Source organism: Excalfactoria chinensis, chromosome 19 (genome assembly GCF_039878825.1).
Source record: "Excalfactoria chinensis isolate bCotChi1 chromosome 19, bCotChi1.hap2, whole genome shotgun sequence".
NCBI classification, from domain to species: Eukaryota; Metazoa; Chordata; class Aves; order Galliformes; family Phasianidae; genus Excalfactoria; species Excalfactoria chinensis.
In genome coordinates, this window is record NC_092843.1 from 2,441,254 (window position 1) to 2,465,528 (window position 24,275).

At 50.5% G+C, this 24,275-nt stretch overlaps 3 protein-coding genes across 6 annotated transcripts in view; all 3 read left to right on the forward strand.

Annotated features, from left to right (window-relative positions):
• The window catches only part of ATP2A3 (ATPase sarcoplasmic/endoplasmic reticulum Ca2+ transporting 3), a 33,038-nt gene extending 29,027 nt beyond the window's left edge, over nucleotides 1-4,011 (forward strand). For 2 of the 3 annotated variants that reach the window (XM_072353263.1, XM_072353262.1), the window contains one exon: nucleotides 718-4,011. In XM_072353263.1, the coding sequence (XP_072209364.1) occupies nucleotides 718-793 (76 nt within the window). In that variant the 3' untranslated portion in view covers nucleotides 794-4,011. The remainder of the gene's footprint in view (nucleotides 1-717) is intronic. The other variant, XM_072353264.1, reaches the window with a different exon arrangement.
• Nucleotides 4,012-8,058: 4,047 nt separating this feature from the next.
• Nucleotides 8,059-14,978, forward strand: P2RX1 (purinergic receptor P2X 1). The gene is made up of 12 exons (XM_072353643.1): nucleotides 8,059-8,332; nucleotides 10,163-10,310; nucleotides 10,740-10,811; nucleotides 11,061-11,130; nucleotides 11,458-11,554; nucleotides 11,788-11,868; nucleotides 12,776-12,917; nucleotides 13,387-13,517; nucleotides 13,683-13,773; nucleotides 14,074-14,139; nucleotides 14,529-14,621; nucleotides 14,931-14,978. The coding sequence occupies exons 1-12, from the start codon at nucleotides 8,190-8,192 to the stop codon at nucleotides 14,976-14,978; spliced, it is 1,182 nt and encodes a 393-aa protein (XP_072209744.1). The 5' UTR covers nucleotides 8,059-8,189.
• Nucleotides 14,979-18,433: 3,455 nt separating this feature from the next.
• The window catches only part of CAMKK1 (calcium/calmodulin dependent protein kinase kinase 1), a 65,629-nt gene continuing 59,787 nt past the window's right edge, over nucleotides 18,434-24,275 (forward strand). For both annotated transcript variants that reach the window (XM_072353289.1, XM_072353290.1), the window contains exons 1-2: nucleotides 18,434-18,571; nucleotides 19,971-20,037. The gene's annotated coding sequence lies outside the window, so the exon portion shown is untranslated. The remainder of the gene's footprint in view (nucleotides 18,572-19,970; nucleotides 20,038-24,275) is intronic.

The window sequence follows — 24,275 nt, forward strand, 5'->3', positions numbered from 1 at the left end:
GTGTGAGTGGGAGCTGGGTTGGCATGGTATGACCCACATGTGCTGTCAGTGAGGTTTAGCATCTGGTGGCTGAGGGATGCTGCTGCAGTGACAGCTTGTTTCATCTCGGGATACAAAGGGTCTTGCAAGCATTGCTAGGAGGAAGTTTTGGCAGAAGTTGGGAAAAAGATGGATTATTTGTTATTTTTTTTCCTCCTTACTGCCCTGTTGTTTGGTCCTTTCCCTGGAAGCAGGCCCTGTCCCCAGGCTGAGACAGGACACATTTGCAGCCCTGGACTGTGTCCATTCCAAACTTCATTTTCTCCCATTTCCCCAGCAGAAAGATGGACTGAGCCTCACGTTGCTGTGCATGCTGGCACCTGTGGGTTGAGAGTCATAGAATAGTAGAGTGGGAAGGCACCTCAAAGATCACCCCTTGCCATAGGCTGGTTGCTCCCACCAGCTCAGTCTGCCCAGGGCACCATCCATGGCCTTGAGCACCTCCAGGGATGAGGTACTTCTCTGGGCAGCAGTGCCAGGGCCTCACCGCCCTCTGAGTAAAGAATTTTCCCCTAACATCTAACCTAATTCTCCCTCTTCTAGTTGGAGAAGCGCTGTAGTGCTGACCATGGGTCACTTGGTGCACGTGCTTGAAGTGCACGTGGATATCAAGACTCAGCGTGGGCAGCTCCCAAACCCCCACCAATGATTTTTCTTCTTGTTTTCTTTTTGTTTCAGGAGAAGAGGACAAGAAATGAATGACACGAAGGAGACGCTCCAGGCTAAAGGACCCCAAACGTGTAACTCGGACTGAGGGTTTGCATGCGTGCCCACCGCTAGCAGCCAGCAGGACATGCATGTGTCCCACTACCAGACAAATGCGGGTGAATCGTCGAAAAGAAAAAAAAAAACACCCTGTTTTTTTTTGTTTTTTGTTTTGTTTTGTTGCTTTCCTTTCCCTGTACATAACAGTGCAATCGTTGGCCAGCTGGCAGAGGGTTTTGGGGATGGAGCTACAGGGCCGCGGGATGGTCAGAATGTGGTTCCTTGGGGATTTGTTCCTGCAGCATTGGAGGCCCTCTCACAAAGCGTTGTCCCAGCACAGTGAGCTGAGTCTGGGCAGGGAACCATGGGGGGGTTGAGGTTGGAGGTGTGAGATGGGATCTGTGCGGTGCTGGGGACAGCATCAGGGCGAGGTGTCCTGGAGGACTGCTGGTGCCATGGTTGTGAGTGCGTGCAGAAGTTGGAGGTCTCCCTTGTCCTGCTGTCCTCTGGCCCTTTGCCTTCTCAGGTTCATCCCACACCAAATCGTGGCGTGGTTTTGTCCTTTCCCCTCCATCCGATGTCTTGTGAGCTCCTACCAGCACTGCTCAAGGTGCAACCCATCTCCTCTGGAGGTATTTGAAGCCAAGCGTGGGGACGAACAGGGTGTCCTCATGTCCCCACTTGCTCCTGGTCACGCTTCCTTTGCTCAGTTATGTTCAATTATTTCCCTGCCAGGAGCTGTGAATAGAGCTTAAGTCCTTAGGGAAACCATGAGTTTGTGTCCTCTCCTACGGGGAACCCCGGTCTTGCACATCATATCCCTGACACCCACCATCAGGATGGGAATGAATGTATGCTTGTATAGAACGTCCCCCAGCAGCAGCCCTTGGCAGGACACTGGCTTGGTTGTTTCCTCCAGGAGGATGCCACAGGCTGCAGTGGGAGGTGGTGGATCAGGGCGGTTTTGGGATTCAGTCTATTGAGCTGCAGGGTGGTTCATCCATCCCAGCTCCCCACACGCTCCCTCCCATTTTCCTTCCTTCTCCCCACGATCCATCCTGGTGATGCTTTGCTACCCTCTACCTTTGCTTTCTCCTAAATCCCAGCCCTGAGGACCCACCAGCACTAGAGCCAGGCTTTGCGATAGCTTCTTCCTCTTTCACTTTTTTTGCCTCTTAAAAACTTCCAGTGCTTTTCTTGTTCCTCTTCCCCATGGGCAGGAGCACACCTTGCCCTGGGCACTACGAGCAGAAGCCATCCTTCTTTCTTTTCTCCATCACCAGCATTGACAAAGATGAGCAGAGCCCCCAGACCAATGGGAATGTACAGAATTGTTATACTACTGAGCTGATCTAATTGTACAGAAAACCTTGCATGAGATGTTGTTACTGTATTTAATATATAATGTATTCAAGGAATTTTAATATGGAGCTCTTTAGGAAGATCTTTCTAGTTACTCTGTGGTTAGAAGAAGGTTGTTGCTGATTTTTGTTGGTTTTTTTTTTAAATATTATTATACTTTGTCTTGAAGAAGTTTTATTTTTCAAACATTATGTCTCACTGAGCTAATTGGTGTTCCCATGGGGACAACCAATTCCTCTTAAAGGGCAGATTTCCCCACAAATGAGACTCAGCCCGCTGCAGAGGAACAGGACGTGCCCCAGGTACTGCTTCCACCTTCCACAGGGCTTCCATAGGGCTGCAGGGGTGGGTTTGCCCTTCACAAAAAGGGTGGATTTCTCCATGGTTTGGTACAGATCATCCCCAGTTCTCTGTGCAGGGCGATACCCAGCAGGAATTTCATCCAGCACCCGATGTCAGCACGGTGTTTTATCTACTACCAGCTCAGGGACTTCAGAGGAGACGTTCTTCTGTTTCTCTGGGGCTGGAAGATAATTTGGGAGAGGTTGGAGCTGATTCAGAGCATCCCAGCCCGTCAGTAGGATCTGGTGAGGTTTTCAGTTTCTCAGTGCATCTCCCTGGGACACCTCAGTCCATCTGCTCACCCTGAGCCTAATGGCTGCTATGGGATTGTTAATTCGACCCAAAGATGCGTGTGTGCGTTTTTTGTGCAGAGGTCCCAGTAATGAGCACTGAGTGATGGGTAGGAATCTTTAATATGTATGGAGAATTAAAAGATAAAATCTCAGAGAGATGAAGTCATGGCACTTTAACACTTTATTAAATTCCTGCTGGACCACATGACCTTCTAAAGTCCCTTCCCATTTAAATGATTCTATATAATTTTGCCTAGTCTCCTATGACACCAGAGAGCTTGGGGTGATGGTAGCAGACATCCTCTGTGCCCACCAGCAGAAGGCTGTTGGAAGAGGTCGTGCATGGGTCATTTTATTGATCTTATTGATTTAATTGGATCTTATTCCAGATCCATCTCAGAACTAGGAGCTGAGTGCAGGAAACCCAGAGCAGGCATCCCATTTCCCCTTCTCACTGGTTAAACCACCTCTCTTTTTCCCCTCATCGTTTAATTTCTCACCCCCCTCTGGTCAGGTTTCACTCCATTCTTTTTGGTGACATAGGCTTTATAGTACAGATATTTTAGTGAAGTAGGAGAATAGCCATGGACTGGGTTCTTTTTCCTTTGTGTTTGGGTGAGGATGAATGGCAGAACAGGGTTTTATTGTGTGCTGGTGTTTGTGCAAATGAGAGGTCCCAGGGCCGAGAGCATCACAGTAGGATTTACTGTGGTTTTGATCCATACCTGGTATGACTGTGTCTCTTAGCCCAGAAGCCAGAGGGTCACCCAACCCTGGTCCTGCCCTCTCAGTGCCATTCAGCTTTGGGTAGGTGCGGGGCGTTAATGACCCTAAATCTGCATGGAGCAGCAGTGATAGGGGCTCAGGCTGGGCACATGGGACCCAATGGAGGATGAGCAGTGAGGCCATAGCATGACTTCAGCCTGGGGATGTGCTTGTGGATTGATACAGGATGCCCACACCAAATCCAGAATCTGAGTTTGTGCTTCGTAGCAAGAGGTAAATCACTATATCTGGGGGGAGGGCGGGAGGGAAGGGTGTTACTTGAGGGGTAGAACTGAAAGAAATGAGGTTTCCTATTTTATTATATGAGAAATATTTTTCCACTCAATTATCGCTTCTGACGTCGCATCCCAGTGCTCACGGCGCAGCCACCGGGCTTGTCGCCGTCACATGCACACTGACCACTCTGTTCACACAATATTGGGCTGATTTGTTTTATACTTAGGAAATTACAGAAATAAAAGCAATTTTACTGGACAACTCTGGATTTTCTGTGTTTTTTTTTGTCCTTTTTTTTTGCCATTCTCCCCTCTTCCCTTGCCCGCCTGTGCAGATTTGGGGGGCAGCTGGGAGCCCATGGAGCTGCATGCGGTGTCTGAGGGCATTCTTCAGCCCTAAAAGGAGCTGTGCTCACCAGATCGGGATTTCTTGTGGGTTCTCAGGGCAGCCAAACTAGAAATGGAGCTGAGCTCGTCTCTGGCATCAGACGACAAAAGGCGAAGTGAAAGAAGTGGCACGATCCAACTTGGGGATTTTTTTAAAGTACCAGCTAATTTGCAGCACAAATAACAGTGCTAATTTTGACCGCATCCAGAATAGTCCTCACCTTAACTCCCCCCGGCTGAGTAGGTTTGGATAAGCCTTGCAATGATCTCCAAAAGAAATAATTAATAAAGAAGGAATAATGACAGCATTTGGCCTCTGCTGGGGAGTGGAACAGAACAGCTGGAGATGGAAACTCATGGCCCCAGATCACCCAAAGCTCTTCTCATGGTCATGTTTTGCATGGAAAATCCTGCCACATCGTGCTTTGGACCAAATCAGAGTTTACAGTGAGTCCCTCCATGTGTGTTTCTGCTGTGATACAGCCCCACGTGCCCCTTCCCAATGCAATAAGGAGGAGAAAGGAGCTGCAAAGCTGATTCTGAGGAAGGGCTCAGAGAAAGTCATGGAGCAGCCATGAGGGGTTCTGGAAGAAGACATTGGTTGGCAATATCCTGCCAAATGCAGCCTGCCATAGGGCCACCTCCATGCCAGCTGGACCATCAAACCAACCCAGTGCAGCTGCTCCTGGGAACACAGTGAGTTCAAAATTCCCCCCAGTCCCTTTCACCAGTGAGGCAGTGTGTGCCATTGGAACCTGACACCTGGAGTGGGTGCTAACCCTACAATAACCAAAGGAGACTCTGTACCCCATAGGAAGTCTTTGGTATGGGATGGATGCACCAAACCCATCGGTGCCCTCTGCATCCCAGTGTCACTCACTTGCCTTGCAGCTGCCAAGCCTGCAACCAGGGATGTGAGTTGCCATGGCAACCCAGGATGCAAACATCTCTGCCAAGAGCTGAGCACCACCAGAAACATCCGTCTGTCTGTCTGCACTGGGGCGTTGTGCAGAGCCAGCGCTGCTGGGAAGGAGCGAAGGGAGGTCAAGGACAAGTTAAAATTGGAAAGGAAGCTGAACATGCCGTTTCATAGCCCGCGCTTGTACGTATCTGCCAGTTTTGGGTTTTTCTTTCCCTGCCCTTCCTATGGGCAGTGGGAGCATCTCCTCCAGCCAGTGGGAGCACAGGGCTCCAGGCAGCTAAAAGTGCTGGGAGCAGCCACCAACATGCAGGGGCTCTGCCTGGTGACCTCAGCCAGCACAGTTCTCCCTTGCACCCACTGTCATATTTCCACCCCACTTTGTCACTGTGTTTCTCTCCCCCCGGCCCCCAGATTTGTAGCGTGCTGCACATTTTTTGCGCTGAAATTCAGAGCTCAGCGCTGGAAGCTGCCAAGCGTGAGTCTGGATTGTGTAATGAACTTCATCTATTATTATTTCCAGCACCCCCCCACTAGAATATTTTGGAAAAGCAATGCCTGGGAGCCTGGAAAGCCTGGGTAGTGCCAACCCCAGCTTTGCTTTATGGGATGAGGGTATGTGTGGTAGCTTTCAGACCCACTCTTTGAACCCTTTGGTGATCCAGGTTCCATTGTGAAGTGAGGATGCCCTCGCATTCCCAGATGTCCCTGTTAAAAATACTATATATTTTTTTCTCTGAGCAGCCCCAAGCAGAGGTCGTGCAATGAGCAGTGAAGCCAGGATTCTCCCGGGTCAATCCCAGCCCTTAGAACAGATGGGGACAGTGGATGCAACTGAGCCTGGTGCTGAGGACTTGGCAGTGCCAGGAAAGGAGGGTGGCCCTAACCTTAACCCTAACCAAGCATTTAGGCAGCCTGGTCCTAAGTGCTACCATTGGGGTGTTAGTGCAGTGTTTGCTGTTATGTGCTTTTTTAACTCCCAGCATGGAGCTGATGGACTCACTGCCCTCACCTCTGCCCAGTTTTATGCTATGTCCCCACTGTTGTTTTGTTTTTCCAATTGTCTTTGTGTTAGCCCTTGCAGTTACATGTTCACCAGAGAACTTTAACAGAGAGAAGCACCAGTCTGGCACAGGGATTCCAGCATCTGCACAGCAGCATGGCTCCAGGAACCCAGTGAAGATCTGCAGGCAGCCACAGCCCAGGGGCAGGTACTTCCCATACAAACACAATTTAATTCATAGGCTCACACAAAGTGCTTCCCTATGGCCACCATCTGGAAGGCTGCAGGGTTATCTCCGGGGGAAGCATCACAGCAAACAGTGCTGATGGCACGCAGATATGCCAACCAGCTGGCACCGCTCGGTGCCACCTCGCATTGTTATGGAGACAGGTAGCTTGGCAATGCCATCACACTCCCTGCCATAAAGTCATTTAGCAAGCATTCAGCCCAGGGAGACACAAGCACCATGGCGTGGGCCAGGTGCAGTAGCCAAGCTTTGGCTGCTGATTGGCCAACAGTTGGGTGCTGCAGGCGTGGTGCATGGGTGCTGCATGTCCACTGCAATGTGGCTCCAAGGGACATCACTCTGGGTGGTGCCCATTATCTCCCGATGGAAACTATTTTTGCTAAATCCATGTTATAACCATTTTATTGACTCCAAGTACCAGGGAGAAGGTTGGAAGTGACTCTTTTACAAGTCATTTTGCTGTTAAATTTAGCTGTCCTATTTTCATTATCCCCATGGCTTTGGCACAGGGGTGAAGCGCCTTCCCTAAAAGGCCTCGTTTCATACGGTAAGTTATTTGCTGCTCTCCTGACAGATATCTCAGCTTATAAGGTTTGCCTGCTCCTCTCAATAGTGGTATCGGCCTTCAATCTTATGTGATTAGCATCAGCTCTTTGCATTGCTTTTGGCTCTTTGTGTGGCTGCTTTCACGTCTCTTGGGGTCAGGATGCAGTCATGCCACTGAGCATCTGATCCTGGGCCTCGGGCTTTGTGGCTTTGGGTTTCTCCCATGCTCCCCATTTCCTGCAGCGTTCTCGCTTTGTGCTTGTGGGGTGACAGCATGCTGAGCCAACGGCAGCGCAATGCCAAGCAAAGGGCAATTAGGTGAGGCTAACAGGAATGTTCTGGAAGATCCAACCCATCAGGGGAAACTTCTCTGTGTTTTCAAAAGTGGTTTCCCAACACAGAGGCAGAGCAGAACCATGTTCCTATCTTGGTGCCCCTCAGGTATGTCCAGAAGCTGCCCCCTATACTGGCAGGGGTGCAACAGGGAGTGCTGGCACTGCTGGGGAGCTTTGGAGACAACACCCCAAAACCTCCCCCTACAGCAAAGCAGCCCCCACCCCAGGGAATGGCTGATGGGATGCAGCGCAGGTATGGGGTCCTGCAGCCAACACTTCTGTGCTTTGCCCATTGCAGCAGTGTCAGGCCTTGAATTTCAGCTCAGCACACGGAGATCCAGCCCCTGCCCATGATGGTGCCCCAGCCTTCAGCATCCCTGCCTGCATCCCGACAGCCCTGCTCACAGCCGTGCCTCTCAGGAAATGCTGGAGATGCCTCGCAGTGCCCGACTCAGCCCCTGCGAATGCTGGGTTGCAGCCAATCCCCAGTGGGGCAGCTGAGCTGTGGAAGGGAGCCAGGCTGGGGTCCTGTGGCTGAGTGCCCAGTGCTGGGCTCGGGCTCCTGTGCCCCCATTAGTATGGTGAGGTGGGGTCAGAAGTGGCCTTTGGAATGTGGAGTGGGATATAGGTTAGGGACAAGAGTGGGAGACCCACAGCCCAAATCCACCCCAGGGACCATTGGCACCAAACTCTGGGGTGCCTCTGATCCCCGCTGCCCCTGAGCCCCCCCCCAGCCCCAGGGAGGGCTCCAGCACCCGTCCCACCCCCGCACCATGTAGGGCACCGCTGCACCCAGCCCAGTACTTATAGGAAGAGGAAAACCCGTCTCTGTGCAGAAGAGGAAGCCTGACAGCCCGGCTGAGCACAGCACACCGCCAATAGCATTTTTTTTTATCCTTATCTTTCTATTTATTTATATTTTAATCCCTCTGCAAACAGAGGAGTGACGGCGGACACAGCCCAAGCCGTGTGGCGGTGGCAAGCATTGGGGCCAGCAGCACAGCCTGGGCATGGCCATGGGGCAGCGATGCATGGACAAGATCTCCTCGTTCCTCTTCGAGTATGACACCCCCCGCATGGTGCTGGTGAGGAACAAGAAGGTGGGACTGACCTTCCGGCTGATCCAGCTCGTCGTCCTGGCGTACATCATAGGGTGAGCTCGCTTTCCTAAATGAGAAATAGGAACGGAGAGAGGAAGGAGGTTCCCATCACCCCTATATCCCAGCATGGGGGGGTTAATGGTGTCAGCATCGCATTCCCATGTTGTGGTCACCCCATGCTGTGGGGCTGCTCCCCACATCATTCCCATCGCAGCGGCTCAGAGCCACGATCCCTGCCCAGCCCCGGCGCTCGCTGAGCCGCCCTCTGCTCTGCTCCAGCTGCTGGCTGCTGGCCTGAGAATCTGTTGTTATTTTTATTTTCCTTCGTATGAAATGAGAAGCAGCTGGGGCCAGCGTGGTGATTTGTGAGCCCCAAGTGGCTGCAGACAGGACCATAAATTTCCCTGTGCCCTCCCTGGCTGCTGGAGGCCACGCTCCAGGGCCCTGTTTTCCTTTGCTTGTAGGAGGCAGCCCCAAGAGCAGCTTAAAAACAGGGTGCAGAAGGGGCAGGTGGACTAGAATTAAGTGGGGACACACATTCTCAGGTGCCCCTGGCCTGGTAAGGCTGCTCAGGGCTGGCTCCAACCATCAGGATCCTTCCTGCAATGGGGATTTGCCAGCACAAGGTGCAGTGTTACAGAGCACAAGAGTTGGGAATGATGCAGGAATCGCTGCTGTGCACTAACGGACTGGAAAGCAGCATCTGTGTCCAGGAAGAATCCTTGTGAGAGGTTTGTATGGACAGGGGAGGCATGGCACAGCGGGAAAAGCAGAGTAAGGACTGGGGGAAAAGTGAGGATCTATTGGACATGGAGCTCAGAGTAAGACTGGAGTGCCCTGTGAGCAGCAGTGCCCACCATGGTCTCTCCTCACCGTACCTGGAATTTGAGAGGAGCGCCCCAGGGCTGCCCTTTGTGAGGTGGAACCCCGATTCACTCCTGTCCGGCTCACCAGGACCTCAGCCCAAGCTGCAGGCAAATGGTGAACACGCAGGGGCGGTTGCTCACCGCAGGATTTCCTAAGGAACCACAGCTTAAGTAACAGCTAACAGTGGGCAGGGCAGCAGGGAGAAAACAGAATGCCAACACCAGGGGAAGTGATGCCCAGGGACAGAGGAGGATGCTGGCACGGATGCATGCAGGATGGAGGCAAATGTAGGGCTGCCCAGCTCCCAGCCCACAGCTAGGAGAAGATGCCCAATATAAACAGAACAATCCTGTACAGTTTAGGGTGAAAAAGGAGAGTTGTTCAGCAGTGCATGATTTCTGCTTCCATCCTTGGGTGCTGCTCTCTTCTCTCAGGGCACACCAGAAAGCAGCATCCTCATGATGTCCCCAGAAGGGCCGGCAGATGCAGGGAAGAGCTCCAGGCGGGGACGAAAACCAGACCGCTCCTTTTTTAGTGCCGGGAATGCTACCCAGAATGGTCGCCTGCCCGTGTTTATAGTCTCCCCGAGTCAGAGCGAATCCAGTGGCAGCTTGTTTATGCCCTGGGTTAAAAAGTGCCAGGAGCTGGTCTCAGCCACCAGCTGGGAGATGCAGGCATCCTGCAGCCTTTGCTACAAACCCACCATAGGCTTAGGTCCCAAATGCCTACGAATCCTGCTCCATCTGCCTTTGTGTGCCTGCAGCCACAAAGTGCATCGCACATCACAATTTAAATGAGCCTGAGGCACGGGTAGAGTCTTGCAGCTATAACATATGCCTTGAGCTCCAGCAATAGGAAATTTGGGAAATATCCCCCCCTGGTGATGGTACCTGGGCCACAGAAATGTGCCTGTAGCATCTGCCCTCATCCCCCATGATGTCCCTCATCCTGCCCTGTCCAAGGGTGCCTCACATGCCCACGCTGCCATCCTCACCCAGTTGCCTTTCCCCATACAGGTGGGTTTTCCTCTACGAGAAGGGCTACCAGTCACAGGACACCATCATCAGCTCTGTGTCAGTGAAACTCAAGGGCCTGACGCTGACCAATGAGAGCACTTTGGGTCCACACATCTGGGATGTGGTGGATTACGTCTTCCCACCCCAGGTAAGGGGGCAGGAGGGGATGGGAAATGCTGTCACCCCAACCAGGAATTTCCCCATGCAACACATGGGCTTTCCATGGTGAAAAGCAGGAGGCTCCCACAATAACACCCTGCCACGTAGCACACCTGGGAGCATCCCATGCCTGGGGCCCACCAGCATTGATGGGGCATGCTTGATGTCACCTAACCAAGGATCAAAGCTCCTACAATACCTCAGACCAGCACCTTTGGAAGAAATGGTCCTGTATCATCTTTGGGGCTGGTGACACCATAGTACCCCAAAGAGAACCCATATTTGTGGAGGAAGAAGCCACAAGGCCAGCCAGGCCCTGGTGGTTTTAGTGTCTCCTGTGCCAGCAGGACAGGTTCCTCTATAAAGGAACTGCCAAAATACATTGCCACTCATCAGCTCCTTGGCTGTGTCTCTGCAGGGGGACAGTTCTTTTGTGGTGATGACCAACTTCATTATCACCCTTGGACAGAAACAAGGAACCTGCCCTGAGGTAAACACACCTGCTTCCTTCAGCGGTCACAGCCTCTGTAACTTGGGGGGGTTGTGGTGGTGGCACTGGGCAAGTAATTCTGACAGCGAGGAACTGACAAATAAAAATCCTCATCTTTTCCCTGCTTACTTTGGATGCCGTTGGCTGGGAAGAGGTGTATGAATGAGTTCTGTCCCCAGGATGGGACAAACAGACAGAAAGCACGGATATGAGGCTGGGACACAATGCTCAGTGCCTTTCTCCAAACAGCTGCCAGATGCTGGTTTCTGCAGGCAGGACAGCGACTGCAGTAAGGGGACGTACAGCCGCCAGGGGCAAGGTACAGTCACCTGCTGCTGTGGTGCAGCATCCCCGGAGAGGGTCCCACTGGGGCTGGTCCTGCTTTCCTCTTCCAAGTGATGTCTGAGCTGCAAAATCCCTTCCTTACAAAACTAGCCAAGGCAATTGACTAGCCAAACTGATAGCTTTCTAGCAGATAATTGGACACCATTAATTGTGCTTTTTGTAAAGAGGCCCCAAAGAACTGAGTATGTGGTGCTCTGGACATCTCTGGCAGAGCTGGAACTTGAGCCAGACCCCATAAATTCCAGCATTAAGCTGAGTTCCCCCATGTTCAGGGATGTGTGCAGCTATCTCTATCCCACAGGAATCATGACAGGCAAATGCATTCCTTTCAACACTTCAGTGAAGACCTGTGAAATCTTCAGCTGGTGCCCTGCTGAAGTGGACTACTACATCCCCAAGTAAGCAGAGATGCTGCTGCGCTATTTCCCACCCTGCTGGGGTCAGCAGAGCAATCCTGGGCTCTGTGCATGGCCCTGTGGCCCTGCTCTGTTCTCTCTGCCCTCACAGCAACACTCTGCTCTGCCATGAGCTCCAACTCCCATCTCCATGGATCACCATGAAGCACCTCCCAGCACACACAGAGTCCTTTTCCCCCTTGCCGTGGACATGTGCCCACACTTGTGTTTTTCAGCCCTGCCCTGTTGCCAGAAGCGGAGAACTTCACTCTTTTCATCAAGAACAGCATCACCTTCCCCAAGTTCAAGGTGTCCAGGTAAGGCTGGTCTGGGGGAAGACTTCTGTTTGGCCATGGCCCTAAGTGGAAGCCATGGGTGCATCTGCCTGCATAGAGGAAGGATGGCATCCCCCACCAACCTGCTCACGATAGTCTGACTGCAACATCCATATAGATGAGCTGGCGGAGATGAACTTTTCCCTTTCACATCTGTCCCCGTTTGGCTGGTGGCTGTAGGAAAGGGGGTTGCTGAAATTAATCTCTTTCCCTTCCCTTCCTTCCCTTCCCTTTCTTCTCCCTGCTTTTCCCCATAAGAAAGCAGTAAAACATTGCATGAGGCAGTGTGGTGTGAGCAGCCAGGACAAGCCTGCTGCCTCAAAAATGCAGAGCAGCAGGATGTGGGGTCAGACACACCAGCACACATGTAAAGGGATTTATGATGCTAACAATCACATATCTGATTTGGAGCAAATTAGGAGAAGCTATTTGTGCTGAGCTTGGGAAATTCCTTACTAAGCCGGTCATATCCCCACTCTGTAGGGAGAGTGACTGGGGCTGCACGAGTGGGACATGGCAGGGGACAGAAGATTCTGGGAAGCGAGGGCAGCCACAGCCAGCTGGGGTCACGAAGGGACTTCCTGTCTTTGATCATTGCCACTAATTAAGTGCTGAGCAGAAGTGATGGGATGGAGCTGACCAAAGCATGACGCTTATGAAACCAGCTGGATCGGGAGGCTTCTTGGAAAGGCTCTTCTGGGGAGAAAGGGCAGAGCTGAGCGGCATGCAAGGCATCGTCATCCCTTCTAGAGGAGATGGCAGAGAAGTGCTATGGATGCTGTGGAACATGTTATCTATGAGCTGGAGCAACGTGTGGGATCAGTCACCTCCATTGCTATTAAAATGATTCAGATCTTCAGACTCCCTTTTGCTCTTCTGTCATTCCCAGGCGCAACTTAGTGGAGAGCATCACCACGCAGTACCTGAAGAAATGCACGTACCACAAAGTCACCGACTCCTTGTGCCCTATGTTCAACCTGGGATATATCGTGAGGGAATCGGGTCAAAATTTCAGTACGTTGGCTGTGAAGGTAAGGAAGATTCTGCTGCTGTCCCCTGTACCCACAGGGGCTGCTGTCACTGGGACAAGGGATGTGCTTTTCCAGGGCTGCACAGAAGAGCCTGGATTAAATCCCTTATTATATGAAGCTCTTTGGACGTAGCCCTTTTCTAATTTAAATTGAAATGTAAGCCATGAAATGCAATGCTTTGATGCAGTGAGATTAAACTAGAGGCAAAGCTCATGGGCGACATCAGGCAAGGACAGGCTGTTCCATAGGGGCTATAGAGCACTCATTTGCAGCTCTACTCATAGAATCAGCATCATTGGGTGGCTTGGGTTGGAAGGGACATCAAAGATCATCTAGTGCTAAAGCCCCCCTGCCTTGGGCAAGGCTGCCATCCACTAAATCATTCCTTGGGCTTCGCATGATGATCAGGAACAAGAGGGTATGGACTTGGTCATAAGTGCAGCCCCAGTGACCGCTCTCTCGGCTGCAGGGCGGTGTGGTGGGCATCACCATCGACTGGAACTGTGACCTCGACTGGCCTATCCAGTACTGCAAACCTATTTACCAGTTCCACGGCCTGTACAATGACAACACTAACGTTTCACCAGGCTTCAATTTCAGGTGAGGGCACTCCTCCTACAGGCAGAAGCTGGAGGTGATGGTTTTGGGGATCCCACAACACCCAGTGGATGGCAGAAGATCTTGCCCCATGTCCCAGTGCCATGGGGACACAGGGGGTTGTAGGCACCCAAATGAACCATTAACACTCCCCATCTAATGGGACAGATATGCCAAATACTACAGAGAAGACGGGATAGAAAAGAGGACGCTGTACAAGGTGTTTGGGATCCGATTTGACATCCTGGTGAACGGCAAGGTAAGGGCTTTCCTTGTGGTGCTCCCACTGGCAGCATTTAAAGGGTGCCCCTTTTTCATTTAGTTACAAATATAGGAAGCAAAATAATTTCAATTTGTGTGCCTAAACCCAAACCAATCCTACTCTTTTTCTGACCAATGTGCTTAAAAACATTACTCAGTTCTTGTTTCTCTGAGCAGTGGTGAGCTCTGCAGCTGGAATTTCTGCAAGGTTCTTTAGCCAAGCCCTACCTGGAGCTGTCACATCCTTTCCTTGTGAGCCCACTGTCACAAGACAACACTTCTGTCTCATTTTATGCAGGCGGGCAAATTTGACATCATCCCCACCATGACCACAATTGGCTCTGGGATTGGTATTTTTGGAGTGGTAAGTTTGGGTGTTTCCAGCCTTCATGTAGCTTCATTACCCTTGGCTGTGATTCTCAGGGGGTGGGCACAGGGGAAGGAGGTGTGACACAACTCCTGTTGTGGGGAGTGCCATCCTACAGAGTGTCCTGGGATCCTGATCTTGATGCATAACACAGATTCTTCTGCATGATCCTCAGGGTGGTGGGTGCCGCGTTTACCTAAATGGGAAGCGCTTAATTTCTGATGGCTTAAATTGCTTTGTCCTAAATGTTCTAAACCGGCTTTTGGAGGCTGTGTGCTCTTCAGGACCAAGAAATGATCCCAGTTCATAGGGCAAACTGGGTTGGAAGCATAGCAGGCACGGTGAGCTGGAGGGCAGCCCCAACCCTGCCTATGATTTGCTTCAAGGCCTCTGTCCTCTGTGACCTGCTCCTGCTGCATTTTCTCCAAGGACGGGACTACTACAAGCAGAAGAAGTTCAAGTTCGCAGAACAGGAGCCTGTGAGTACTGGCATGTCCCTCCCATGGGTGGGTGAGTGAGGGTGCATGCATCCGGGATCATCCAGGCACTGTCCTGAGAGGGTGAGAACCCAGAGCCCCTGTATCCTCTCCAAAATGACGTTCTCAAATCACTTTCTGAGAACATCCCCGTGACCATGGAGTGTTCCATATCCTTTCATAGGATGTGAAAGCAGATCCCTTTAAATTCATCTCACATGCTGGGTGATAGGAATTGGTGCTTTCCAACTGCATGTTCCTTTGCGGGGAGCTCTCTAAAAGCATCACCATTTTCTCTTGTTTAACTCTTAGTCAAAGTCAACTAAGAAAGAGAAGGAGGAGCTGGACAACGCACCGTGAGAGGTGAGCAGGGTTTACCCCAGTCCGGGGGTGGTGGGTCTCAGGGGTTGTCCTGGGAAGGAAAACAGCTGTGGGACAGGACACCCAAAACCATAGTGCCCCTTTCTCTCCAGCATTCCACACTGCTTGACAGACCTGCAACCTCTTCCTCCTCCTCTTCCAAAACGCAGTCGTCATCCCCATCACCAGCCTCAAGGCAGCAGGAGCAGCGTCCGATGTCGACTCACAGGAATTCTGGGCACAGGGCTTGCTGGGACGCTGGAGCAGGTGGCACCTGCACGGGACACTGGGGACCTGCTCTCACTGAGGCACCCACGGGACCTCCACCAGCCTTGTGTGGGGTGCTGGACCTGTGCTAAGGTGTCCTGCATCCCAGGCCCCTGCAGCCTTGAGCAGATGCAGATTGAGGAGAGGGGGTGGAAGGAGAGCCAGTCAGAACCGTGCTCAGTCCCTCAGCATGGGAGAGAGAGAGTTATTTTGTAAGAATGTATTTTATTAAAAATAATAATAATAATAATAAACCTTTAGTTTTTCTACTACATCCTTTTGCAGTGCCCATGCTTGCCCTAGGCAGGGCACAGGGTGTGCACTGCTTCTTGGCACCAGGGAGTTTGTGCACACACAGCAATGCTGTGAAGTGCGTTAGAGCACGGAGCCTCCGTGTTGGACTTGTTGCAGCCTCCCCTGGGCTCTGCCCTCCCATGCAGGGCCACTGGGCCTCTGGCCACAAACATGGGCTGTTATCAGCCTTTTCACTGGGGTTTCCGTCTCAGACAAGCTGGCTGGCTGGGAGCCATCAGGAGCTGCTGCCCAGTGCCAGCCCTGCTGGTGCTGCTGCTGCTTTCCTCAGCTCCTTGCATCCAGCTGCAAAACCACCCTGAGCAACCCCTGTCCACACTACAGATCTGCCAGCAATCTGCGGTGCAGCAGAAGGCTGTTGGGATGCTGAGCTCATGGCTGCAATATGTCAGGGTGGGAGCAGGCACCGTGGCTCCTATGGGACACAGAGGCCATTAAATTTGGCCATGAGCTCAACAAATTTGACATCTAGCCGTACATTCCCAGTGCGGAGCTTATCTGCTCCAAGAAGAATGCCTTGGTTTTGAAGTTTTTTCTTAAGATTACCCAGTTGGTTCCCCTTTATTGGTACTCTTTCTCCTGCTGCTGCCCTAGAAGAGAGGTGCTGGGTGCTTGTAGTGGTGGTGCAGAGATGAAGCTGAGTTCAGGGCTGTTAATCCTCATGTTGGCATCCTGCAACGTGCAGTGCAGCGCAGTCCTCAGCATGCCGCAGCCAGCAGAGGGGACTGGCAGACCGCAGCTCAGCCCTGCCTGGCAAGATTCAGCTGCCGAAGATGAGAGTCAGCAAAACAGGAGTGCTCGGGTTAACCTTTGCACCCTCTTACACGAGGTCAGTCTGCAGGCAGCGCTGCAAGTAGAGCAGGGGATTGTTTCTGCCTCCTTAATCTGTCAAGCCACTTGTAATGTTAAACCTCAAATCTTACCTCGGAATGATTAAACACAGAATAGGAAATTAGGAAAATGCTCTTTGTAGAAGATCCCATTCACAGCCTCTGAGCGGGGATCCCTAATAGTCTCAGAACTGCTTTAGAAATCACAGGAGGGTTTATTTCTATCTCCCTGCTCACATTTTAAGATACGCAGTCTTTGGGGAGCCTCAGCTTTCCATTCACTCCCCAGTCACTCCCGCAGGACCCGCATGGTGCAATTTTAATTCCTCCAGCAACACAAGCTGCTTGTCTGCACCCATTTGATAGTAGCAAAGTAACTCTTAAACAATTAAATGCTGGCTCCAGCCTTTTCAGACAGAAAACACACAAGAAAACAAAAACTATATATTCTCCAGCTAATCTCTAATCATTACTAACAGGACCTGCCAGGGCAGCACTCCTGTATCCAACGTGGTTATTCTATTAGTGGAGTGAGCCAGGAGTGCAGTTCATATCCCCATGTAAAAAGGAAACTGAGGCATTTCCTTTTGTCTTAACACATTCTCAGGCCAGATTGTACTGCGTGGGGAAAGGTCCCTCTCTGCCATTACCACGTTAGACATCTGCAGCTGTGCCTGCAGTCATAGCTCTCAGTGGCAGTAGGTTGGTACAGCTCATTTTCACTGCTGCCAGCTCCAAATGATGCCACGCTATTTTCTTTCATTGGTGAAGTGCTCTCTCCTTCTGTTATCTATTTCTAATTGCTTTATTGGCTAATTTTAGAAAGCATAAAAGTCAGAAGTGGCCAAGTGGATTCTGAATATAGCAGCCATGAAGTCAATCGAGCAGCTCCTCAGTGGTGGTGAACCGAGATCACTCCAGCTGGCAGTACCAAGCACAGCCTTGCTCTGTTTTATGGCATCATGGAGTGTTGTGACCCAAGCTGTTCTTAAAGAAAAGATGGCTTCAACTCTCAATCTGTGTCACTGTTTCATTACAGTGACTGATGTTAAAGGAGACAGGTCTTTAGGGGACAATCCCCAGCACTTCTCAGTCATTTTCTGGGCACGCCAAAGTCTAAAGTGAAGCAGCCCAAATGATTTCTGAACCCCCTGAAAACATTTATTGGCAGCAGTTATGGCAAAAAGAACTGGAAGCGGAACGTTTCCTTGCTGAAGAGAAACTAATCTATACCTGTATGAGCAAGACCCTGCTGGTTAAACCGGATGTCCCTGTGAAACAGGGCTTTTATCTTTATACATTTGGATCTTTCAGAGCAAGACGCCAGGGATTTGAAACCCAGCTGCATAACTGCATGCAGGGACCTGTGCTACAGACCACGGAGATGAGACGGGTGCCATTGCTGCACAGGCCTTTTTTTGTGCATCTAGCAGAATTACAATGAGAATTGATGATGAACAGCAGAGATGGTGCCAGGATTTGAACTGATTTCTCCTTGCCTTTGTTTGAGTTGGTGTGAAGCCAGGGACGTTGTGTCCTCAAGCTGCCTGCTCCACAGGCAACCAGGCCTGCCTTGGTGCAAAGACAAACCCAAAGCTCTGAGGGAATGAGAGCATTCTTCAGTGTGATCCTGGGACTGCAGCCACACATACTTGCTCAGCCCATCCTTCACGCTGTCCCCTCACAGCCAGCAGGTTGGAATTGATGCTCTCCTCCAACATGGGATCCCATATGACTCTGATCCCCACAGTGTCTGTCACAGCCTGAAACAAGCATCAGACCTCCGCTCCTCAGCGGAGTTGAACAGCCAAAAAACCCGTGTTTTCACGCCACAGCCTGCCCCCAGCCCACACGTGCTTCTTGCTTTACAACACACACAGACGTCCCCTCAAAATAAAAGAGGGTTTTCCCTCACAACCGCCACAGCGGACGGTCGCACCGCCACCGAGCGCCGCCTCACCTCACGGCCAACGGCCGCCACCAGAGGCGCGGCTGCTACGAGCCAATAGGAGCGTGCGCGAGGGCGGCTATTGACGGGCGGCGGGCGGGGGGCTCCGGCCCAGCGCGGCCAATGGGGGGCGGCCGGCCGCGGGGCGGTGCGCGCTGATAGGGCGCTGCGGGGAGTTTGGCCGGGCGCTGCAAACGGCGGCACGTTGGAGCGGAGCGGCGCGCGGCCGAGCGCAGGTGAGCGGGAGGGAACGGGCGGGAGCGCGCACGGAGCTTCGCTGTTCCACACGCCTCGGCGGGGCTCCGGCTCGGCCGGCAGCGTGAGGAGCCCCGCGGGGTCGCCTCGTAGGCCGCGCTGCGTGTGGAGCCGCAGCCCGTGTGGTGCTGCTGGGCTAGGGCAGGTGCAGGTTGCCTCAGCCGGCGGTGTTCTAAGGCGGTTGGGGGCTCCGTGTGCTGCTGCGGAAATAAATGAGGGGGAGAAAGTCCCTTCGAAAGCCGGGATTGCGAGCGCTGTGCCCACAATGGGAAACGGCTGCCTTTCGAACGGGCTCCGTGATTCCAAGTGGAGCTCGCGCTGCCGCTCCCAGTAAGGTGTTAACTTCTTTCCTGCGGGGAACCTCCTCAGCCGCGGTGTGTTCTGGCGTCTGACACGGGCTGCCTTTGAAGTGCTGCTTTTGGAGCTGGATGAGGCAAACAGCGAGTTGTTATCTCTGCTGCTGGAGGACAAAACCCAAAGGCAGAGCGCTGGGGCTGCCGTGTGCCCTCGTTTGTGGCACAGTGCGTGCTGCAGCCCTGCCTGTGCTGTGTGCTGAGTAGCACCAATCTCCGGGCACAGCAGTAATTTGCTTTCCCCAGTGTGTTCCTTTGGCTCTTTCCTGAAGAAGGCCAGATCTTAGCAACCAGGAGCATCAGCATCGGCCTCTTATCATTCCAGCGAGGAGTTCAGGCATGTTATTAATGCAGTATGAGAGCTGTGCTTTAAGCTGCAGTAGGTGCTGAGTGGATGGGTCCTGGTTGCCTTGTGTTTGCTGCCTGAAGTGCCTCTGTTCTGGACCTGTCTCCAACTATTTCTTCTCCTCCCTTTTGGGATGAGTCTCAGTGTCTGGAGCTGGTGTGCTCTGAGTTGGACCGTAGTGTGTGGCATGTGTTCATAGGATGACACTTGGCCCCAGAGAGGGTGGGCTGAGCTGCTCTCTCAGCTCATCCAGTCTCTTCTGGAGCTGAGCTGTGAGAGGACCTGTGTCCTGAGTCTGTCCCTGTATTGCCCCAGAGAGTAATGATGTGCTGCGCACAGATTGTTTGTACCTAACTTCTGCCATAGGTTCCTGAGCCAGTGCTCCTAACTGAGTGTTCTTTAAGTGTTGATTGTCTTTGCCTGGCACAAGGTTCTTACACTAACTGGTTCTCAAAGATGAGCTGGGAAGGGATTGTGGGGTACCTCCCAAGGCTTCTTGGGAGGTATCTGCAGTAAGCAGCTGGTCAGCCTGCAGTACAGGGCTTGACTTTGGGCTTCCTCTTCCCACAGAGCCTTTGTATCTATAACTTTAAGCTAATAAAGTATTATCATGCTCCTGAATCTCTGAAAGAAATGCTGCTGCAGAAATCAAATGAAGAGTCTCGGGTTCTTTCTTTCTAGGAACACATGAGAGAACAGCAGAGGGGTCCCCTGTTTGATTGTGTGCCACCCTGCAGCTGCCAGCTTGGTGAGTACAAGGATGCTGTGTCCTACAAATCTCAGCCAAAATCCTCACTTTTTCTAAGAGGGAGAGAACCTTGTTATGCTGTGGGAAGGAGTTCCTAAAGGGAATTGATGTGTCTCAAGAAAGTTGTAGGACGTTTGTTCTTCAGTGATAAATTATATAGCATGTATAAAACCAGTCCTTGTTCCCACTCATTGTGCCACTGATAACACTGCAAGCAATTCATTTACGTGTTGCAATGTTCTGGTTGCTGTGAAGAAGTGCTGTTTGAGTAGCAGTCACCACTGGAGCTTATGCAGTTTAGACACTGGCTGGGTTTGAAGAGGTGGCACTATGCTGAGCTTGCCACTCTGTACTTCAACTGAGAGTCTGATTTCCAGGGCACTGTCTCTTGCTGGTGTTTGTTTCCTGAAGTTACTGAAGGTTGTATTAACCCAGTTGTTTGTGCCAGCCTTTCTTTAACTGTGGAAGGAACAGTCCAGTCTGCAAGCCAGGTCTGTCTATCAGTGCTGACCTTAGAGGAGTCTTTACAGACTCCTTGCTATACTGGAGCAGGACAAGGACACTTTGAGAAAAGCTAGTGGAAAAGCTGGAGGAGCTGGATGGCTTCTGGGTCTCAAGAGTATGTCTCTGGTTGAGAGGATGAATCTGGTGCAAATTGGGGCATGCTGCACTATTGGTGTGGAAGGGACATGTGTTAGTGGGGAGCTCAGAGTGAGGTTAGTGTCTGTGTTGGAGTTGCGGAAGACAATTTGCTTGATAACATCTGAAATCAATCTGTGCAATTACTCTGCCTTGAGAATATGCCTGGGGAGAGCCAGCTCATTGCTGCTGTGAAGTGCAGGTAGCTGATGAGCTGGAGAAGAGTAGATGGGTCTGTTCAGCTGATCTCAGAGCACCAACAAACACTGGTTGCCTGGGGAAGGCAGGTTCTGTTTATGTGAGAGGGTGTGGTTCCCTTTTGGAGCTCTGTGCTGGTGCTGTGCGTGCAGGCTGTGTAAGGAGACAAAAGATGGGAAGGAAAAATGACATGCTTGGGGTCAGTAGCAAAGGTTGCTTTGAGTAACAGCTCTTCATTGACACCTATGTGAAGGAAGCAAGCAGGTGCTGCTTCTGGGTGACTGCGCCGTCCTTTAACTTGTGCTCTGGCAGTTGCTGGCTGCTGCTCTGCCCTACCCTGCTGCTGATGTTTGGTGGTTGGAGAAGGCAGGCAGTGCAGTCAGTTTACTGAGGACCAGTGAGGAGGCAAGCTACCTATTCGGCTACTTGCCAGAAGCCAGGCCTGGGATGCATGTGATTCAAATTTGATATAAGGTTAAATGTTACTGGTTTATGCCTTAAAGCAAATGCATCTCAGGAGAAGTAGGCAGACAGTAGTCCTCACCAAGGTTCTTCTGCTGAGAATTTTTTTCTTCATAGCTTTAAATTTCTCTGATGCAGAGTCATTTTATATCACTAGCTTCTCAAAGCAAGTGACATCCTGTAGCAAGTGTCTGATGTGCAGGTAGGTGACCCAGTCATCTAATAGGCAGTTAAATGAATGTGGGTATCTGACTGTAAAAGCAGTGTGGATGATTGAAGTGTATAGAAGCAATTGCTGGCGTAACTCAGTCATTTGTGGCAGATCTGAAGTAGTCAGTAATCTTTGTGATAAAGCATCAAAGTGCTGGGTACGGAGGATAAATGAATTATATCAAACAATGTAGTTAAGCATGTGGTTTTAATTAAGATGGTGGTTAAGCTTGACATGCTTGGAAAAAAAACTGTCTGAAGTGCTTAAGAAATCCTGATAACTGGTAAATTGGGATGGGTTTCCATTCTGGAAGAAAAAAATGGGAAGAAACATCATAGATGTGTGGGAGGGTGGCTGTTGATTTGTGCCTGTTGGTGAGGTGTAGGTTGGTATACATACCTTTCTCTCTCCAGAAACTCGATGTTTTTCACCCTTATGTAGTTATATTAAAGATACACAGGTAGTGTCTGAAAGGATTGTCCTTGATCATGGGAAAAACACGTTTAGTTTGGGACATACTTGACCAGAACTTGTTTGGAGATGCACTGGGAGCTGTGGCAAAGCAAGGAGATCCCCTTGGGTTCCTAGGGAAGGCTTGCGCCTGGCTTTAGGGCTGCCACAAATTAACAAGTGTAACTTTTTTTCCCAGGATTGAACTTCAGGCTATCAAAAAAAAAAAAAAGAAAAACATATGGAAATTTGACTCAGCCTTCCCTGTTTTCCAGTTACTGAGGTGCTGCTTTCCATTTGCTGCTTTTTCCTGTAGCCTACACAAATTGGTCATCAGACAAAGTTTATCATTAATGACTGGGTGTAGTCAAGCGCTGCTTAGCTGTAGTTCTGATTTGCTTGGGGATTTAAGGACTGAACTTGCTGGTAATGTTTCTTAGAGTGGGTTAAATCTTCAGAAACATTTTTGTGCTCAATTGCAGTCTTCAGTTTTATTTTTGGCCTAAGTGATAGGGACAGAAACAGATGGAGAAGTATAAATATTTGTCATAAGTGTCAAATATGTGACATTGGAGAATGATTTCACTGCTTCCATGTGCTTGTGTCCCTGGATGGGGAAGTTCTCTTGAAAGGTCAAAACCTTTTGAGGACACAGTGTCTTTGTGAGCTGAGGCTCGCATTTGAAAGGGAAAGCTGTCCCATGGCAGCTGAGAGCTTCTCATCTTGGAGACTTGCTGGTTTAGGGAGTGAACCTGGCTGAAAATAAATCCCTATATTTTATGTGATGGCAACCAGCTCATGAGCTGAGTCATGCCTTGTGATAAAGGTGTGGTTTGCTGAGGACTTGTTTCTGTTGGGTTGCTGCCCTGGACAGGCATTATTTTAGAGTGAGTACCTCAGAGAGAGTTGTGTGGGTTTTTTTTTTCCAGAAGCCATTTGGGATTAATTTAGCCTGTTTGTCTCTGGGCTGGTTTCAGTGTTTTCTGTAGATTAGTGACTGCGTTCTGGGAAGGCTCTGAAGTGTTGTAATTAATTCTTCAATGTTATTCAGGGTTTATGGTGAAGTTGCTAGCTAGTTAACAGTGACTGCTCTAATTATTCTGGTGTTAATATAAACAGCGAGGCTGTGATGTGCCATTCTCTGCTAGAGCAGTGCTTGTGTATTTGCCTTTCTGTGATGGAAGCATCCTTCCCCTCTTTCCTGTTCCTATACCGTATGTTTTGCAGACCAGGTTCTGAGCAGGAAGGCCACAGAAGCCCTGCTTTCTGTTTTGCTGACACCAGTGCTGAGAGGTAGCTACTCCCCTGAGTTCAGTTGAGCTCTATACTAAATAGATGCAATTCCTACAGATCCACAAAGCTCTGCACTACAAAAGGCTGGCCTAGTATATAGGATATTAACACAGATTGATTCATTTTGCCTTCTGCTACGTAGTGTGTAGGTTTTGCCTGCCTTTGTCCTGTGGTAGAGTTCAAGAACTTCAGTGCTTTCAGCTGGCAAATCAGGCCAAATTACTACTGTGCCTTTAGAGAGATCAGGCATCTCTTCCAGTGTGTTTCCATACTCTAATCAGGCTTCTGCCTTTTCCTTTCTCATGCAGTATTGATGTGAGCTGTGCCTGTAATTTGCCTTGAAGCAATAGTAAAAAAGGCATGACTTATTCATAGCAATTTCTGGGAGTTCATTCCTAAATGCCAGATAGATTGCTTCAAGTCAGACTGCAGAATGGGGCTGACCTTTTTTTGTAAGGATCTGGATTTTCAGCTTGCTGTTTCAAAGGAACTAAGTGGTCATCTGAAGTGATAATCACGGATGTAGAAGGGCAATATCAGATTGTGCCCTACTTGTGGAGATCAGTTTTTCTGTGGTGCATGCTTCTAGCCACCAAATGAATGAGTAAAGCAGGTCCAAACATCTGTTTACTTGCCTCGTGATTTCTCATATTAGGAGCATAAATTTTGCTCCAGGGACCAGTGTTGTCCTTACACAGCATCATGCATAGGTGATACCTGAGCCTGAAATGCCAGATCAATGGAAACTAAAGCCTCCATATCAGAGTCAATGAACCGCAGACACTTGAAGGATACAAGGCCAAAGGGAGTTTCTTAGCTACAGAAACGTATCTGGTTTGACACCAGTGACACTTTCTGACACTTCACCATCAGACTTGTTTCTAGCACATTGGGGAGCTCCGTAGTTTCTTTGCAAGCTGTCATTGCAGCTGCATTCAAGGGAAGATGATGGCTTACTTCATCTCCTGGGGTATTTGTTCTTCCT

Excerpts from the sequence above, each read along its gene's own strand:
- P2RX1 (XM_072353643.1), top strand. The coding sequence starts at position 8,190 with ATGGCCATGGGGCAGCGATGCATGGACAAGATCTCCTCGTTCCTCTTC. Across the intron at positions 10,311-10,739 it reads ATTACGTCTTCCCACCCCAG|GGGGACAGTTCTTTTGTGGT; the intron begins GTAAGGGGGCAG and ends GTGTCTCTGCAG. Across the intron at positions 13,774-14,073 it reads ACATCCTGGTGAACGGCAAG|GCGGGCAAATTTGACATCAT; the intron begins GTAAGGGCTTTC and ends CATTTTATGCAG.